This window comes from Cervus elaphus, chromosome 3, assembly GCF_910594005.1.
Source record: "Cervus elaphus chromosome 3, mCerEla1.1, whole genome shotgun sequence".
Lineage (NCBI taxonomy): Eukaryota > Metazoa > Chordata > Mammalia > Artiodactyla > Cervidae > Cervus > Cervus elaphus.
Genome location: NC_057817.1, coordinates 32,173,412 through 32,192,289, shown reverse-complemented (window position 1 = coordinate 32,192,289; position 18,878 = coordinate 32,173,412). Strand labels below are relative to the sequence as shown.

At 50.3% G+C, this 18,878-nt stretch overlaps 1 protein-coding gene across 2 annotated transcripts; it reads right to left on the bottom strand.

Annotated features, from left to right (window-relative positions):
- Positions 1-522: 522 nt before the first annotated feature.
- On the bottom strand, positions 523-17,651 carry ENDOU (endonuclease, poly(U) specific). Of its 2 annotated transcripts, XM_043886052.1 has the most exons (10): positions 17,474-17,651; positions 12,587-12,709; positions 9,674-9,745; positions 8,996-9,130; positions 8,177-8,348; positions 7,382-7,581; positions 4,067-4,180; positions 3,358-3,464; positions 2,483-2,625; positions 523-1,636 (listed from the first exon to the last, which is right to left on the bottom strand). In XM_043886052.1, the coding sequence occupies exons 1-10, from the start codon at positions 17,526-17,528 to the stop codon at positions 1,516-1,518; spliced, it is 1,242 nt and encodes a 413-aa protein (XP_043741987.1). In that variant the 5' UTR covers positions 17,529-17,651; the 3' UTR covers positions 523-1,515. The 2 variants fall into 2 exon arrangements, with proteins under 2 accessions (XP_043741987.1, XP_043741996.1); XM_043886061.1 differs by lacking the exon at positions 12,587-12,709.
- Positions 17,652-18,878: the final 1,227 nt, after the last annotated feature.

Here is an 18,878-nt window from a genome sequence, read left to right as displayed (position 1 = left end):
TTTACTTAGTACATGTAGAACACTGACATTCAAAGTGATGACTGACATAGCTGGGTTAATATCCACCATATTCATTATCTTCTGTTTGTTGTCCTTGTTCTTTGTTCCTAATTATGTCTTCTTCTCTTTTCCTGCCTTTTATGCTTTTGAGTATTTTATATGATTTTATTTTCTCTCCTTTCTTAGCATGTCAGTTATACATATTTTTAACTTCTGTAGTGGTTGCCATAGTTTGCAATATACATTTACAACTAATCCATGCCCACTTTCAAATAACACTGTGCCACCACATAGATAGTGTGAGTACTTTATAATAACAAAATAATTCCTTCCTCTGTCCCTTTTACCTGTCACAGATAAGTTTATATAATCTAATACGTTGTTGCTATTATTATCTTGAACAAACTGTTATCTGTTAGATCATTTAAGAATCATAAAATAAAAGTTTTATCTTCACTTATTTCTTCTTTGACACTCTTTCCCCAAACAGTTCAAGGGGGCCATATACAAAGACGAGACAGATTTCAAGTTTTCTTAAATGACTTTAATTGGAGATGCAAGAGTCTAAAGCCTCACTCTGTGGGACAGCATCTGGTCCCCATGCGGTTAGGGGAGAAATGCATGATTAAGGCTGAAATGGGGAGCACCAGTCTTCCTGTCTTCCATTTTGGAGCTTATGCACATTTTGGCTGCTGAATGAGACTTAAGATAATTATGTTAGCGATACCAAACTATAGGTTCCTTTCTTCTTCTGATGTAGAATCTTCCTCCTATGAGGGAAACTCTTCTACAAACTCTTTAGGATCAAAATTCAGTTCTGTAACTGCACTTAATATCTACAAATAGGAAGTTTCTTGATGCAGTTACCTAGCTGCAAAAAAAAAAATCAGGCCTGAAGGAGTGTACTCCCTCTCCAGCCTACTCACTGCATCAGCCCTTACCCTCTCGAAGACCCTGTTCTATGAGGGTTACATCCTAGAGGATGTAACCCTCAGAAAAACCAAACACCTGCCCTTGATCTCCATGGCCTGATTTCTTTGAAGCCCCAGTACAGGGGTGATTACAGTTTGCAGTGCTGTGTACACAGCCATTATGGTAATCTGGGATTTCTATCAGCCCGTTCTTCCTAAGAACAACTGAAAACATCTTCACAGTAAAAATAGTATCAGGGTTGCCTTCTTACCAACCCCCAGAAGAGGAAGTGGAGCAAACCCCTTCCCTTTGCATTGAAAGGAAACTTGAGGCCTGGATAGGTCAAGGACTTCTTCATGGTTCCATCTCCCTTCAGGGCAAAGAGCTATGGAGGGTCCTCACCTTCTATTTCCAAAGTGCTGGAGGACAAAGATTTGACTGTTTTTCTAACTTATATAGTTTCCTTCTTTCCCATAGGAACATTTCTGGATTGGGGAATTCTTTCCAGTCTCCTCTAATCCCATACCCTCCAGCGCAGAGCAAATAGCATCTCAGTCCTACAAGACCTCTCACTCCCCTCATACGCCTTTCTGGCTTGAAGCTCTAATGGGTGGAGGACACAATATAGGCTGTTGCGATGTACTTCTTGCCATTTCCATAGGTTGACTTGTTCCAGGTATAGGTCTGAATGGCCAAGGGATGTCCACCCAGGCTCAGTTGGCACCTGTGGGGAGAGATCACCAAATATTAGGGACCTGCTTCACTCCACCTCCATCTCCAGGCTGAAAGGATTGAGTTTAGTCCATGGAAAAGGGCTCCACCCTGTCTTATCCTTTAAGGGAGAGCTGCTTGCTTCAGCCACTGCCTCCAGCTCCCCACATGCAGAGCACCCTTTCAATATCTGTCTTATTTTCTATTTTCTTAAAGAATACTGCTTCTTATCTTTCCTAGAGGAATATTCTCAAATCCAATTCTAGAGCTGAAACCTCCAGAAATGAAATGTTTGCTTAGGGTTTCAGAAGTGGTTGGACCCAGAGTCCTCAAATGTTAGAGAAGATGAGACCCCTGGTTTCCAACTGTGCTCTCTGGGGCTCCAGGGTTCCCCCAGGCAGCCTCAGGGGCCAAATAGGGAGGCTTGCATGCATGTTCAGTCACTTCGCCATGTCCAACGCTTCGCAATCCTATGGACTGTAGCCAACCAGGTTCCTCTGTCCATGGGATTCTCCAGGCAAGAATACTGGAGTGGGCTGTCAGGCACTCCTCCAGGGAATCTTTCCGACCCAGAAATCGAACCCACGTCTCCTGCATCGGCAGGTGGGTTCGTTATCACCAGTACTACCTGCGACGTCTAGAGAGGCTTGCAGCCCCAGGGCAGTTCCATGTCTAACTGTTTGATACATTGAGCTCCTGCATAAGATTGCACTTGGGGAAGGAGGGGACATAGATCTGTTGCTGGGATGAAGGTGGGCAGCCATGTGACTGATCTCATCAACAGCTTCACAGTCCAAGAGAGAAAACTGAGCCCCAGATCAGTGATTTGCCCACACCCTCCTGGGCCTCCAGGACTTACACTTTGCCTGGCCTGGCGATGAAGCACAGGGAGTAGAGTGCAAACTCGAACTCAGGGCTGCTGCCAATGAAAGCCGAGCCCACTTCCTTGTAGTACCCATCCCAGTTGAACTGCATGGCCAGCACGTCAGGGTAAGAATCCCACTGCAGAGAGAAGGATGGCAAAGAGGGTCTGGTGAGTGCCCCAACGCAGTCAGAGAGAGGGGTGGCCAGGATGTGTCAGGGGCCCGTGGGGCCCCATGTGAGCTTTCTGGGGAGAGTGGATTCTCTAAGTCAACAGAGGAAGCAGTCTGCCTGTGAAGGTGTCTGAGTTCCACTCAGACCCTCTGTCTGGAACCGCCAGCTCACTTCTCCCAGGAAGGCCAGAGTTGGAATCCATGTGCCCAATGCCAGGGGAGCAGGGACATAACTGTTCCCAGTAGCCTTCACACGCGGAAGAGGAAGACAGTTTAGTGTCCCCAGATCGTTTCCAGACTCAGGGCAGCAAAGGTTTATAAAAATATAAGAAGTTTAACTCAGACTAGCCAGACTGAAACTTCAGCTGACTCCACATTCTGAGGAAATTCAGGCAGCTGGTAATTGCATATCTTTGATTTTCTTCTCTCAGAATCCTCCCCTCCTACACTGTCCCATCCACAGAGGATGCCCTCTGTCTCCTCCTGCCCCCTGCACCTCGGGAGCCCTCACTGTTTGGAAGCATGCTGGCTGTATAAACCTACTTTCCAGCAAATAGGAAAGTCATATTCACAATCCTGGATAGGCTGCCAAGAGGGTCAGGGCGAGAGACAAGCCTGCCTGTTCAGAATGCAGAATGAGGACAGGAAGTCTGGATGCTAAAAGGCTTTCCCAGCCCATGAGGTCAGCATCAGTACTCACAGGCCCGTCATAGATGTGACTGTAATAGTCCACCAGGCCCTCCTTCTCCTGCATGTAGAAACGGATCCAGTTATGGAAGCCAGTGACCTTGCCTTTTTTGACTTCACCTATGATAAAGAGATCAAGGTGGGTAATCTGGGCCTCCCCTCCAACCTCTTTGCCCACTCCCTGGCCAAGGCTGTCCCCCTTTTCTAGTCTCTGACTCCTAGAATGTCCACCCCAACTTCCTGGAGACCCTCACATCCCTAACTCTCAGCTCAGGAAGCTCCCCTCTACCCCGACCACCATTTCAGCTCAAGCCCTCAGGAGAATTTCTTCCCCTGGCTGACCCTGGACCAATCTAAGATCCTCTAGCCATTTCCCTAGGACTAAGCCAGTTTCAGTGGGAGCTTGGCGGGGTGTGGCAGTGAAGAAATAGAATATGGTCTTCTTGGGAAGCAGCTGGCCAAGCGCTGGAAACAGGACCATTGAGAGGCAGACAAACATGGCCTCAAAGGCATCTCTCTTCCTATGTGTGCGTGTTGGGAGCCCCAATATCTGGGCTTCTTTCTTCCTCAGATACTCCAGAAGAGACCGGTCCTCAAGAATGGCCCCTCAGTCCCCTCCCTCTTGGCCCTGCGGATTCATCAGTGTGGATGCTGCCCCATGCCTGAGGGAAGCGTCCCTCTTCATCCCTCCACCTCTTTCTTCCCAAGCAGAGTAATCCCACCTGAGAAGACGTGCTCAAAGCCACTTGAGTCCCTCTCTTCTTTGCTTCTGGAATACAGCCCAAACCACATGTTTTTCAGGTCGCTGACGAACTCCTGTTCTGAGCTGTAGCGGTCTGGGGAGAGGAGCACAGAGGACTTAGGAGAGGGGAAGGCGGGGTCAGGTCTTGGGAAGCAAGGAAGGGCCATCTGTCCCAACTCGACAAGAGACAGGTGGTTCAGCCAACAAATGTAGTCAGTTGTTTGTTTAGCAGTTATCTTTGGGGCACCTGTCTTGTTCCAGGCCCAGACCTGAAGGCTGAGGATTCAGCAGGGAATCATAAGGACAAGATCCCAGACTTTATAGTTTACATTCCAGTGGAGGAAACAAATGATAAACAAATAAACAGGATGATTTCAGATAAGTGCTCTGAAGAAAATAAAGCAGATTATTCTGTGATGACTGGAGGTGGGGATGGAATGCTCTTCTAGAAAGCCAGAAAGGCCTCTCTGAGAAGGCACTGATCAGAGACCCAAAGGATAAGGAGTCAGCTGTACAAAGACCTGGGAGAAAGATTCTTACATGTAGAAGGAATAGCAGGTGCAAAGGCTCCAGGACGCCTTGAACTTGGTGTTCAAAGAGCTGAGAGTCTATGCGGGGGAGTGAGCAAGAGAGGAGAGTGGTGGGAGAGGGGGTCTGAGAGGCAGTCAGAAGTCAGCGTACAAGGGTTGGAGCTCGGTCAAACAGTAATAATAACAAAAGTATTTTAGATTTACTATGTTCTATGTGCCTGGCACTGTTTTAACTGCTTTCAGTTCTCTCATTGATTCTTCATGTCAGAGTGGTATCAGGCTTGGACTCCAAAATCACTGCCGACAGTGACTGCAGCCATGAAATTAAAAGATGCTTACTCCTTGAAAGAAAAGTTATGACAAACCTAGACAACATATTAAAAAGCAGAGACATCACTCTGCTAACAAAGTTCCATATAGTCAAAGCTATGGCTTTTCCAGTAGTCATGTACGGATGTGATAGTTGGACCATAAAGAAGGCTGAGCACCAAAGAACTGATGCCTTTGAACTGTGGTGCTGGAGAAGACTTTTGAGAGTCCCTTGGACTGCAAGGAGATCAAATCAGTCAATCCTAAAGGAAGTCAATCCTGAATATCCATTAGAAGGACTGATGCTGAAGCTCCAATAATTTGGCCACTTGATATGAAGAGCTGACTCACTGGAAAAGACCCTGATGCTGTGAAAGGTTGAGGGCAGGAGGAGAAGGAGGCAGCAGAGGATGAGATGGTTGTATGGCATCACTGGCTGAGTGGGCATGAACTGAGCAAACTCCAGGAGATGGTGAAGGACAGGGAAGCCTGGTGTACTGCAGTTCATAGGATCACATAGAGTCGGACACGACTTAGCAACTGAACAACAATTCCTGGTGGAGGAAATGGGGATGGAGAGTGGTGACATAAAGAGAAGAATCAAATATAACTCCTGCACTTTGGGCACAAGCCACTGGATGAATAATGGAACTATTAATGAGATGGGGAAGGCTGAGAAAGGAGCAGGCCTGTCTGGAGGAAGAGGCAGGAGCTGTGAGTTCTCTTTACACTAAGCTCTGAGTAGATGCCAGTTAGGCAGGTGGAGATGTCAGAAAGGCCCGTGAGACCCAAAGGAAAGGTCAGGGCTGGGGATGTGAATTAGGGAGCCATCAGATACCAACGGTTGACTGCCTAGAATTGTGAGAGGGGACAAGGAAGATGTAACCAGGCATATTCCCTCCTTTCAAGGACTTAAAACATAGTTGGAAAACAAGACTAAAAATATATGACATACCATATAGCTGATTCACTTTGCTGTACGGTAGGAACTAACACTACATTATAAAGCAACTATACTCCAATAAAAATTAGTTTAAAAAAAATAAAAATATACGATGTAACAGAGAACAGCTCCACAATCTGAATGACGACTGCTTTTCGCTGAGCACTTTCCATGAATCAGTTTCCCAAGATCCCACCGCACAGACAAGGCTCAGACCGGGTCCAAGGGTCAAAGGGCCCGGGGTCACATGCTTCATGAGCAAGTGAAACCAAGTCTCTCTGCTCCAAGGGTATTTTAAGACAGAGTGCAAACCCTTGCCGCAAGCTGCGGCGAGTGCAGCTTCATAACGAGGTAGAATGTGAGCTAGAACTTTAAGGAGAAGCGGGATTTGGATAGGGAGAGGAGGGAAGGCCAGGTGAGTAGTGGAAGAGCCTGCAGCGGGGCTGTCTCCACCTCCCAAATCCTCTTGCGTGTTTACCACCAAGAAAACACCAGGGGGCAGTGCAGGATCACACCCGACGTCGCTCACTGGCTTTACCTAAAAACAGTGTTACTGACTTAGCCGGGCCACCCGAGGATGGAATGCGGTGTCTGAGCAGAGGCCATCCCCCCACCAGCAAGGGATGACCTGGCTGGAGCCGCCCCCAGGCCAGGCCCAGCTGCCTGGAGTTCAGGGAAGGAATTCAGAGGACACTAACAAACACACCCCATGCCAAGAAGCCCTGAGGCCCAAACCATTTTTGGTCTGATTCAAATGTATCTCTATTGGAGTCGTTCCAGCCAGAACCCTTCCCGGTAAAACTTCCTACTCTGAACCTTTGTTGATTTTCTGTTGCTGCTTCCCCAGCAAAAAAAAAAAGTGAAGTGGGCCGGCCTCCTTTCTGGACTCAGTGCCTGAGAAGGGAGTAGGGACACGGACCCTTCGTGCCTGGCAAATGGTGCTGAGTCTGGGGTCCACTGAGGGGGCAGAGAAGTCCCCTGGGGGGCAGGGTGTGACTCACAGCCTGCAGTGAACCCTGAGACTGAAATACGCATGGGGGATAAAGGAGGTGGCTGAAAGAAAGTGCAAGTGTTAGCCACTCTAGCAACCCCATGGACTGTAGCCCACCAGGTTCCTCTGTCCATGGGATTCTCCAGGCAAGAATACTGGAGTGGGTTGCCATTCCCTTCTCCAGGGGTTCTTCCCGACCTAGGGATGGAACCGTTTCCTGCATTGCGGGCAGATTCTTTACCGTCTGAGCCACCAGGGAAGCCCCCTGGTGCTGAGATCAGGTTAAAAGACAGGATGACTCCCAAGCTGGGCAGAGGATTCTTCAGCTCCTGCTGGAGTCCATGGGCTCCTCTCTCTGGCCCCTTCCCTGCCCCCTCCCAGGTGTACACTGGCCTTCACCTAAATCCTCACCTGCTCTCTTAACCTGCCCTTCATGGAGCCCTGTCCCCGGCAGGCGCGCCCCCAAGTCCTCAGCATGTCCTCCCTCGCGGGCCTGCAGGGAGGCCTCACTGCCTCACTCACTCTGCTGGTGGAGGAAGCCGTAGAGTTCCTTCATGACGGCCGTCTTCATGATCTCCCTGAGGAAGGTGTCCTGCTCAGCCAGCTCCTGGGCTGTGAAGTGCTCCCCGCGGCCCGTGGCCCGCTGGTAGTTGTTAAGGAGGTTGATGAAGGCGGCGTAGGTCGGCTTCGAGAAGAGCTTCTCGTTGACATGTGTGAAGAGCCTGGGGGCGGTAGAGGGAGGCCCGGTGAGAGGCCTGGACAGGGAACAGAAACACTCCAGAATGGCCAGATGCAGGGCAGGCGTGCGAGGGTTGGGTGCAGAGGCAGAGTGGGGCCTCAGATGCTCTTGGGGACAATGCATGAGGTCACTCTTTTCTCCACTTCCTCTCTTGGAAGGTCAGTTCTATGCTCAGCCTGTCCGTCCACCCTAAGTGGCTTCCGTCTTGTCTGACTCTTTGCAACCCCATGGACTGTAGCCCACCAGGCTCCTCTGTCCATGGGATTCTCCAAGCAAGAATACTGGAGTGGGTTGCCACTTCCTTCTCCAGGGGATCTTCCCAACCCGGGGATCGAACCCACATCTCTTAAGTCTCCTGCACCGGCAGACGGGTTCTTCACCACTAGTGCCACCTGGGAAACCCCAGAAACCCTCCCACGTGGATCCCCACAGGCCCTCAGGATGGCTTTATCTGTCTCCAGAGAACTGTTTTCCCCTCTCCCTTTGATCCTGCCTGCCTTAGGAGAAGAGAGCTGAGGCACCAAAGGAGGCACAATTCAGGGAGAGACTTTGCTGGAAGAGGCGTTCAGGGAACTCACGGCTCTGGGCAGCGGTCCACTTGGTCTCTGGTCTCGGAGGGCGAGATGCAGTTTTGGCTGTTGAGAACGATGTCTTCCTTCCGGGCTTTGTTGGTGTCTGCCCTGTAGATCTTCTCAGAGACACTCTGCAGTTCTTCCTTGGTTATGGCGTCACTGCTATGGGAGAAGCCCTCTGGAAGGAATTGGGGGAGGGATATCCCAGAGCTCAGTGGAGGCCAGGAGGCAGGTAGCTATCTGTGAACATCCCCTCTCGGGTACCTTCCAGAAGCCAGCATCAGGGGAAGGGGCTGCAGTCAGGCACCCTAGTGACTGCAGGGCAGTGGCCTAGAGCCTGTTAGTCCCTCAGTCGTGTCCAACTCTTTGGGACCGCACGGACGGTAGCCCACCAGGCTCCTCTGTCCATGGAATTCTCCAGGCAAGAGTACTGGAGTGGGTAGCCATTTCTTCTCCAGGGGACCTTCCCAACCCAGGGATTGAACCCAGGTCTCCGGCATTGCAGGCAGATTCTTAACCATCTGAGCCACCCAGGGAAGGATGCTTACACTTGGCACAAAAGACCCACACGGTCCCCTGCCAGTAGGAAGATTTTTGCACTTTGGCAAGCATCAGGGTCATCTGGAGGGTTTGTGAAAACATATTGGTGGGCCCCCACCCCAGAGTTTCTGATTCTGTGGATCCAGGCTGAGCCCTAGAGCTTCCACTTCTAATAAATTTCCAGATTATGCTCTTGCTGCTGGTCCAGGGGCCACGCTTGGAGAACCATTGCTCTAGAGAGTCCCTCTGCCTCCAGGGCTACGCTAAAGGGAGCAGGACACTGACCATGGCCACACAGGCTCTCAAAATCCTCGCAGCAGTTTCCAAACTCTGGGCAGCGGGCATTGCAGTGGCATGGGTGGTGCTTGTCGAAGGCCTCCAGGCAGCGGCCCTGGCAGGAGTTGGGTGCCAAGTACAAGCCTGAGAGGACAGAGAGGAGGTGTGTCCTGAGCAGACCTCTAGGGGTCGCTCTGTCGTGTCAGCGGCCAGGCCAGGCCCCCTCCCCCGCCCCACCCCCACTGCCAGCCCCTCAATCCCCACCCCCTACCAGCCTGGCTCTCCTGCTTCCTATTAAAGAACTCCAGGGAAGGAAAACAAACAAGCTTAATTGGTGCACACCCTTCACAGTCAGGAAGTCCTTTCTGATGCTGAACTCTCCTTTCTGGCCTGTTGTTTTTATAATCTTCCCTCTCTAAAAATAAAATCTCTTAACCCTCCCTCTCCCTCTTGCAGGCTTCAGACTCTTTCCTGCCTACCCCTCCCCCCAGCTCCCTGAGGCCCCCAGGGCTTCCTCCTGCCCAGGCCCAGGAGGAAGTGAGCCCCCCACCACCTCCCGGTGCTAGATGTGGGGTCCTGGCTGGCTTAGGCCCGGGCCTATTGCTGTTGACATGGCTGACCTCTCTTTGCCCCATCCCGTGTCCCTTGTCCTTTCCCAAAAGCCCCCCTTTGCGAAGACAAACTCACTGCTAGCTTTGGCGCCCTCTGTCTCCTCCTCCAGCTCCAGGAATGGCTCTGGTTCTCTGGGATTCTCTTCAGCTGTAGGTCAGAGAAGTAAAGTCACCAGTCATCCCCAAGGGTCCCTCCTCTTTATCCCTGGTTCTCAGTCCTCCCAACCAAGCATGTGCAGTGGAAAAAAATACAAAACAGGGGCTCGGGTACAATAAACAAGTACCAGGTGAAGGAAGAGAAAAATAGAAAATGTGAGACAAGAGGGGGATTGAAAACCATCCTAAAACATGAAAGAACATCCCCAGGCATGACCTTCCTCACCATTTACCCTTCTGGTACTCAGCATTGTTGTTCAGTCAATAAGTTGTGCCCGACTTTTGCAACCCAGTGGACTGTAGCCCACCAGGCTCCTCTGTCCATAGAATTCTCCAGGCAAGAATACTGGAGTGGGTTACCATTTCTTCCCAGGGGATCTTCCCAACCCAGGGTTCAAACCCGCATCTCCTGCTCTGGCAGGCAGATTCTTTACCACTGAGCCACCAGGGAAGCCTAGTATTCAGCGTACTCATCCGTAAAAACAGGAGTGGGGATAAAAAGTGGTCCCTTCTGGGATGAAAACTCTGACATTGGTATGACTTTTCTTTCATATAAATTGATAGATGGATAGGCTTGAATCCCCCAAATGACAAGGCCCTCACTTAGGAACATCCCTTACCTATAATAACTCCCAGGGTCAAGGGTGAACTTCTCCCAGGCCTCAGGGAATAAGAACTGTTTCCTGAGTTACCAACTTCCCTTCTTTCTTCACAGTTGCACTTGGCAATGGCCACAAAGGCTGCGTTTGGGGGAAGGGCGTTCAGAAAAGCACATTCCTACTGTACCCCACCCCCTTGCCTGCAAACAGATAAGACTGCAGGCTGGGCTCTAGGCAGAGAAGGATGGAGTGGGGTTGGGGAGGAAGGGGAAGGCATGACCTGGGGACTCTGAGTTCCTCTCTCATCACAGAGTGGAATAAATTCCACCCCCTGCCCACCACTCAAAGCCAACACTATTACAAAGTGCTTCAGAATATGTTAGTGTGTTCACTACATGGTGTGGGTTATTACCGTCAGACCCATGTCTGTGTGCTAAGTCGCTGCAGTGGTGTCCAGCTCTGCAACCCCATGGACTATAGCCTGCCAGGCTCCTTCAGTCTGTGGGATTCTCCAAGCAAGAATACTGGAGTGGGTTGCCATACCCTCCTCCAGGGGATCTTCCCCATTTAGGGATCGAACCCGCGTCTCTTAAGTCTCCTTCATTGGCAGGCTGGTTCTTTAGCACTAGCACCACCTGGGAAGCCCATCAGAACCACGGGGCAGGTTATTCACTGTCAACAAACATCTCCAGTCACTTGCTTTCTGCCAGCCTGTGTTAAGGCTGACAATCCATAGGGTTCTTAACTCAGCCACATTTTATGCTGAATAGATTTCTGTGAGCTAATCTAGGGTCTCAACCATCATTTATAATATTTTTTCTATAGGAAAAGGGCTCTGAGTTGCACATGAGGGACAGGGATGAAATGGTTGCTAAGCTGAGTATGTTGAAATGGCAGAACTGATGGTCCACGGTGAACAAGCCACCCTGTGTCTGCTGAATGGGGCACAGGGCAGGAAAGGAGGATCGGCTCTGATTCTGGCACTGAGCTCTGGGCCTGGGTTTCCCTGCCCGGGCCTGACAGCAGAACTGCTAGTCCACTGGCATTTTTGTGTAAGTCGAATCAGCATTCCTTAGGGTGGAAGCACCTCTGAGGGCTCATGGCTGGGTCAGCAGAGACCACACTTGGACAAATTAGGAAAAAGGACTCCTTTCTCTCAGCAGACACAGCTCTTCACCAAGACACGTGGCTTAGCGAGAAGGATACAGATTCAACTTTGGTTCAGCTTGCCTTCTCAATCAGAGGCTCTTGTGCAGTACACAACACACACAGCTGTGTGCAGCTGGCTGTTAGGTACCACGGCTCCAGTGACCGTTTTCCAAACTGGGAGTCGGGGCATATGATTTGATAGTGAACTTAGCAGAAGACCATTTACCTAGGTGTCTAAAACATTGGAAGCATCAAAAAAGGGGAATTATTCAAAATGAGTTTTTCAAATTTAAAACTGGGTAGTTGGACTAGCAGAACAACTGGCTTTTGAGGATGGTACTTGTCCTGCCTAACCCTTGGCCTAGGAATGATGTGCGGTCACTCAGTCCACTCGTGATAGGAAAAGTGGAAGTGTTAAGTCGCTCAGTTGTGTCTGACTCTTCGCGACCCCATGGATTGTATTCTGCCAGGCTCCTCTGTCCATGGGATTCTCCAGGCAAGAACACTGGAATGGGTAGCCATTCCCTTCTCCAGGGGATTCTCCAGGCAAGAACACTGGAATGGGTAGCCATTCCCTTCTCCAGGGGATCTTTCCGACCCAGGATCAAACCTGAGGCTTCCAAATTGCAAGCAGATTCTTTACCGTCTAAGCCACCAGGGGAGCCCTGTGATAGGAAGAGTGGTGTGAATTGTGATGGTCATTGACACCATGTGGTCTTCCTGGTGGCATGCAAGTTGGGAAAGTTCACTACCATTTGTTTACTTTTGCAAATAATAATTGGTAATGTCATATATGCTAAAATGATATTTTCCTCTTTTCCCCCTTTTTTTTAATTCCTCAAACGTTCCAGATATTAATCCTAATAGTTCAGACAGATGTTCCAGGTAAATGACTTCTATTTTAAGTTGGGGTCTTACACTGGGGACATGCTAATCCTCTTCAGGTCCTGTGAGCACCGTGATCAGTCTGGAACCCTGCTCTGGATAGTTGGACATACTGACCGGCAGTCCCTCAAGCAGGCTAGATGTGGTCATGGCTTGGCCTGCTGTGCCTCCCAGGCCCTTTACCCCACAAGGAGCCTCACCTGTACACAGCTGCTCATAGTCCTCACAGCAGTCCCCGTGCCGGGGACACCGGCGGTCACACTGGCAGACAGCATCCTGGTCAAATCTCTCATTACAGCGGGATGCGCATGACTCCCTTTTGCCTACGGTCAGTAAAGGTCACAGACTCAGCTCCTTGGGGATCCTACTCTGCTCATCACGGTACCCTCTGCAGGAGGATTCACAGACAGGGACTGGGGACTTACCTGGCAGGAAAGGTCATTGCTAGCTGCCAGGGAGAAGTACACACACAGCCTCCCATGAACAACAGCCTCACCCCCACTGCCCACCAGCCATCACCCACCACCCACTGACTATTGCAGGGCTCATAATATAGACCAGGACCACAAACTCAGATGCCTACTGAAGCTAGACCTGTAACACAAATGAGTCAAGAGCAGGGAGGCAGTAGAAAGAGGTGGGGACTGTGACAGACTCGGAAACAATGCCTGCCTGAAACTGGCAGCCACTAGCAGCTCCAGCCAATTATTGCCATTTGGGATGCAGGCTGAGTGTTGCCAGAGCCTCCAGTTTTTTTTTTAAGAGAAGCCTTCATTTTTATGTAAATTTTCCAATTTTAAAAAATTTGGAGAGACCAAAAAAAGAGGTCTGTGGGCTGGGCTTGGCCCAGAGACCATCATTCCCCTGTCACATTGAGGATGGTGGATTACAGTTGTTCTAAAGACCCCACCTGTCCTCTCCCCATGACTCATCCCCTGCCTCTCATCCTATCCCTTTTACATCTTCTGCTTCTTTGTTCTTCCCTCCCCTTAGCCTGGTCTCTCTAAACCCCCTTCCCCACTTGTTACAGCTTTCTGTCCCTTCTAGTCTTGGGAATGTGTTTGGATTAGTTTCGTTCAGGGTGGGGACTGAGGTGGGTGTGGGTGAAAATTGGGCTTTGGAACAAGATCCATTATGCAACCACAGACCACATCCCTTGCTCCAGTCAAATGACTTGCAGAAGCAAGCTTTTGGTCACAAGGGGCATAAGACAAGAAATTTTGAAAGAAATGGTACAAACCCACCACCACTGCTAAAAAAACAAGCCCACCACAGCAAAGACAGTGGAAGGGGGGCGAGCCAGGTCAAGCTGGCTGTGCGCTCCTTCCTTCCACTCTAGGCTTTAAGGGTGATAACACAGCCTTTGTTTCCACTTGAGGTTCCTGAGGTTTGGATTTAGTGGGTTCTGGGTTTAGGGTCAGGCTGTGGGTTACAGAGAATGTTAAGATCAGAGTCAGAGTCACAGTTAACACTGGAATTTGTATGAATGAAGAAACCTAAACCTAATTTGGGCCAGCGATGGGGCTTGTTTAGGTTTAGATGCAGAGCTACAGTTAGGATTTGGGCTTGAGTTAATTACTGGTAAAATAACAATTTTGCATTGCTGTTTGGATAAGGAATGAGGAGTAGGTCTAAAACCACATTCAGGGTTGAGGACTGTGTCAAGACCAGGAGAGGAGAAATAATCCCAATTTTGCCTTAGAGAAGATTTGGGGTTTGGTCCTGGCTGCTGCTTCACACAGGTATAGCACTGCAGTTGAGCCTGGCTTGGGTGGAGGTGGAGATGAGGGCTATGGGCTGGGTTACTGGTTTGGGATTAGGGCTTACACTGTTCTAATGAGGATGACACAGCAGAGAGGCCAAGAACCCAGACTCTGGCACCAAACTGCTTGAGGCCAGAATTCTAGTTCTGCTGCTTTCTAGCTACGCATTCTTGGGCAAGTTATTTTACCTGCTGTGCCCCAGGTTCCTTCTCTGTAAAAGTGTGACCGTAATGGAGCCCATCTCATAGAATAGTCATAAGAATTCAATGAGTTAACTTTTGTAAAGCACTTAGGACACTGCAGGACACATTAGTAGCACCATGTAAGTGTTAGATAAATAAGCGGTCAGCATTCCATGCCCATCTTCAAGGTGCTAAGTGTCCAGACTGGCTGGAGCAGTCTTCCCTGTCTACATGCCTGATCTAGCTGACTGCCTCCCTGAGTTTCAGCCAGGCCATCCCTTGGGCTGACAGTTTCTAGCTGACATCATTGGTATGGGTCTGTGTTCTTTACATCAAAGAGGATCTTTACATCGTGTCAAGGTTAACCCAGGTTCTGAGGCAACTTCACATAAAAGGCCTCAAAAGTGGCCAGAAAGGCAGAGCCAGTGAATCGTCCCTAGAAAAGACCGGGTCAAGGCCACTTGTCCCTCCAAGCCCAGGGGAACGCCCCCTGAATCTTAAGTGATGCTCCCTTGGGGCCCACATGCAAAGAACTTAAGGAGAAGTTTTCAGCCCAGGAGGAAGGCTGTGTCAGCTGCCTTCTCAGTTAGCCTGGCAGTACACCCAGAATCCAAAGGGAGAGAACTCAGACAAATCAGGACAACCTTCTTAAATGGGCCAGATCAGCAGAGTCCAAGGAAGGAATTCACTCCAGTCCAGCAGCTGGCACCAGTTGAGAAGGGCTGCAAGTGAATGGTCAGCTCTGTAGAGCTCAGGAGGACACCCCGCACTGGCCCTGACTGAGTAAACTCTTTCATCTCTACTCAAGAGCTTTGTCATCACTGGAAACCCCGGGCCAGAGATCCTTTACACTTCCCTGTAAACCTGACCATCTGCTTTAAGAGGACCTTGGGGCATGAGGGGATGGGGAGGGGGTGGGAGAGACTTCCTCATAGGCCTCTCTGCTATATCTGTTCTGGGGACCCTGTGGGGACTAGTCATCGTGACTGCTTACTCCAGCGCTCCCAGCCAGCAGCCCCGATCCACACAAACCCTCTGTGTACACCTTGCTCATCAGCCAGGCACCTGAATCACTGCTCCAGTAACCCCATTAACCCTCTTGCCCATCTCTCTCGCTCTTTTTTTTTTTGGACTCTATTTTGGCCTTTCTATATCCTCACAGAGCTTATCAACAACACCCACCCCCCACCCCCGGCCAACAATCCCTACATGAAATACTAAATTTCTCTAAACACTCCAAAACTCAAATGTGCCAGAATGCCCACCCACTATCCGTAGTGCCCATCAAGAAACTTGGTCCCGAGCCTGGGTGTCCCCTATATGACAGCGCTCCGCCCCTCTGATGTTTAGGGAATCCTACATCCGTGCTTCTCTGGGGGCCCCAGATGTTGTTTCCATAGAGATCTAGCCCACCAAGATGATTCACTTCCAGCCTCAATTCACTTGAAATAACTGAGGACCTAAACCTGGCTCCCATGCTATTCATACTCGCATCTAAGTTCTGAGATGTTGGCAGAAGACAGACAAGAACCGAGCCCCTTTCTCCCACTTTAGGAAAGGAGGAGGCATCACCCACTGGACCCTGACTTCTCCATCAGTCCTGCAGCAGGGTCAGACCACCAGCCCCAGCGGCAAGGGCTCCACCTTGCCTTTCTGAAGCCACTGTTGTGTCTGCCCTCAGGGATATCCCCCAGGGACCAAATGTCTCCAGGTGGTCTCATCTCCTGAGACTGGGATGCCCTAACCCCACGGCCACTGCTTCACACTAACCCTGAAGCTCTACACCCTCCCTCACTCTTTACCACGCGCTCAGCACCCCCCGGGCGGGCTGCTCCGCTATGTCTGCGGGAGTGGAGGTACAGCATCCCAGCCAGTGGGGAGGCCTGGGAATGACTTTCCCCTCCAAAGTCTTTTCCTTTCATTTCTTTAGTGGTGTTCTTACCCAAAACCTCATGGGAAATGATTCCAAGACTAAATTTTATATTTATATAAATTATTATATGTAAACAAATATTTATTAAATCATATTAATGTATGATTAATATATTACATTATAATACAGGTAAAATATAAATGATTTTTTATGTATTTAAGGGCTTCCATGGTGGCTCAGGGGTAAAGAATCTGCCTGCCAATGCAGGAGACTCAGGTTCAATCCCTGGGTCAGGAAGATCCCCTGGAGAAGGAACTAGCACCCCACTCTGGTATTCTTGCCTGAGAAATCCCATGGTGAGAGGAACCTGGTGGCCTACAGTTCATGGCGTCACAAAGAGTCAGACACGACTGAGTGACTAAATGACAATTTATCATCGCAATCATAATCAAAGACCCAATTCTTTGAGATATCATTCCATGTAGGGTGCTTCTGATATATTATCTTATTCAATCCTTATGACAGTCCTGTGTAGGAACACCCTGGTGGGGTGCGATTGCTATCAAGCTCGGATTCTTTCTCCTCTGGGCAGAGGAGGATTCCCCCGACACCGCTCGGCTCAGCCCCTCCCTTGGCATTCTCCCTCCTCACCCAGTAACCACCAGTTAACACGGCACCTGCCTCCTGCTGACCAGGAGTGAGCGTGTTCCCATCCTCAGCACTGGTCCCATCTCTGCACCGCTAGTACCTGGGGGCCTGGATGCTTCTCCACTTTAGGTCCTCTACCAGGGACGAGACGGAGTCCTCTGACCCCGTGGCCTGCCTCCTGGTCAGGGGCTCTATCCCTGGAGCCTGCCCACCAACTAAGGGTTCGTAGGGAAAAGTCCCAGCCAGACAACTCACCCTTCACCCAGGTAGCAGAGGACGTGACCAAAGGCAGCCAGGCCACGCAAACCCAATCAGTCACAGTCCAGCTTCACACCATATGGTGGCCTTGGAAAACAAAACCTTGGTGAAACCAAGTCAAGCTGGACTAAGGGTTGTTTGGGGCTCGGCTTCCAAGGTGTCCCTGGCCCATCAGTCCTGTAGCTCCCTTCACAGAGCCCTGTCTACTCCAGAGGCAACTCCTGCCTCAGGCCAGGCCTGGTCTAGGGGGTCCAAGGCTTTTGGACAGAGCTGGCCCTCCCTTATCTCACTACTCTCACACTGTCCCTCCAGGTCCCCCAACTCTCTGCAGGACCCCTGTCATCCCCACCAGTAGTGACTTACCGGCCCAGGCCAGGCCACAGAGCATGGCCACTATCAGGGGGACACAGGCCCTCATGGTGTCCAGTCGGAGGCCAAAAGGAGCTGGCTGGTGGACTTTGACTAGCGTCAACGTGAATGTCACAGCTCCCAGATGAGCCTCTGGCCCAGGTGGATCCTTTTAAAGACATCAGACCCTGTGGAGCTGGTGCCTCCAGATCCTTTCAGGAAGAAAAAAAGGGGAGGGAGGGACCCCAGATGGAAGGAGGCGGGGAGGGGGTGGGGCCTGACAGCTGTTTGAAGCCAGAGGCAGGGTGACTAAGGAGGCAGGTAATGCTAGATGTTTAGAACAGGTAATGCTAGCTGTTCGTAGCTTGGAAATAGGCCATACAATCAGGCACAGCAACTCGGGCCTAGTTTGGGGGGTTCTCTGTCCAGGTGAGGAGAACTCATAGGCTTATCTCTGGTGATGTCCTCTAAACATCCACCGACCTGAAAGCCAAGGGCCTAACCTTCCAAGGAGCTACGACTGGCTCCGTCTTTGAACTCCAGGTGCTCAGCTTGAGGAATATAGTGAAAAGATCATAGTGTGTTAGACAAATAATAAGTGCTTAAGCAAGCTTTGGGCTTCCCTCAAAGCTCAGTGAATAAAGAATCTACCTGCAATGCAGGAGACCTGGGTTCAATTCGTGGGTTGGAAAGATCCCCTGGAGAAGGAAATGGCAACCCACTCCGGTATTCTTGCCTGGAGAATCCCATAGACAGAGGAACCTGGCAGGCTACAGTCCATGGGGTCGCAAGAGTCAGACACGACTTAGTGATTACACCACCACCACCAAGCAAGGTTTGGGTCACCGGAAGGGGTGATCTAGGAGGCATGGGTCAGAAACAAGTGCTGCTCTTAGTACATCAAGCTGCGCATAGCTACCTCATCCTTGAAATATCATGCAAATGGGCCTCTACTCTTACTGAATCAGCATCTCAGGTTTTACCTGTTTTAGGTTCTCCCAAGCTCCAGGTTTACGAGGCTGGAGAGGGCAAGAGGCCTCTTAAAGGCTGCCAAAGGACCATCCTTCCTCTCCTCCCTTCATCCCTCATCCCTGTTACATTCCTCTCCCCCATGGACCACCTCCCGCAAGACACAAGGCTCTGAGGGCGTCCACCATCCCAGGCCCAAGGGCAGAGATGCAACAACAAAGAGCTTCCAAGTTCTCCCCTCCTAATAAATGTAAAATCTTCTAAGTAAAATGCCCTTTCCAGAAAGAGCCCTGCATGGAGATTCTCAGCTGTCTCAAAAAAGAAAAGTCTCATAGGAAAAGCCAAAACTGATAAATAGGTGAGACCACACTAGGAATTTTTCTTGGGGTAGAGTCAAGGCAAGCACATCCTCCTCAAGTGCTTTTTAACAGTGGAAACTTCCTCTCTCTCA

Excerpts from the sequence above, each read along its gene's own strand:
- ENDOU (XM_043886052.1), bottom strand. The coding sequence starts at position 17,528 with ATGAGGGCCTGTGTCCCCCTGATAGTGGCCATGCTCTGTGGCCTGGCC. Across the intron at positions 3,465-4,066 it reads CTTTGAGCACGTCTTCTCAG|GTGAAGTCAAAAAAGGCAAG; the intron begins GTGGGATTACTC and ends TCTTTATCATAG. Across the intron at positions 1,637-2,482 it reads ATCGCCAGGCCAGGCAAAGT|GTGCCAACTGAGCCTGGGTG; the intron begins GTAAGTCCTGGA and ends CTCTCCCCACAG.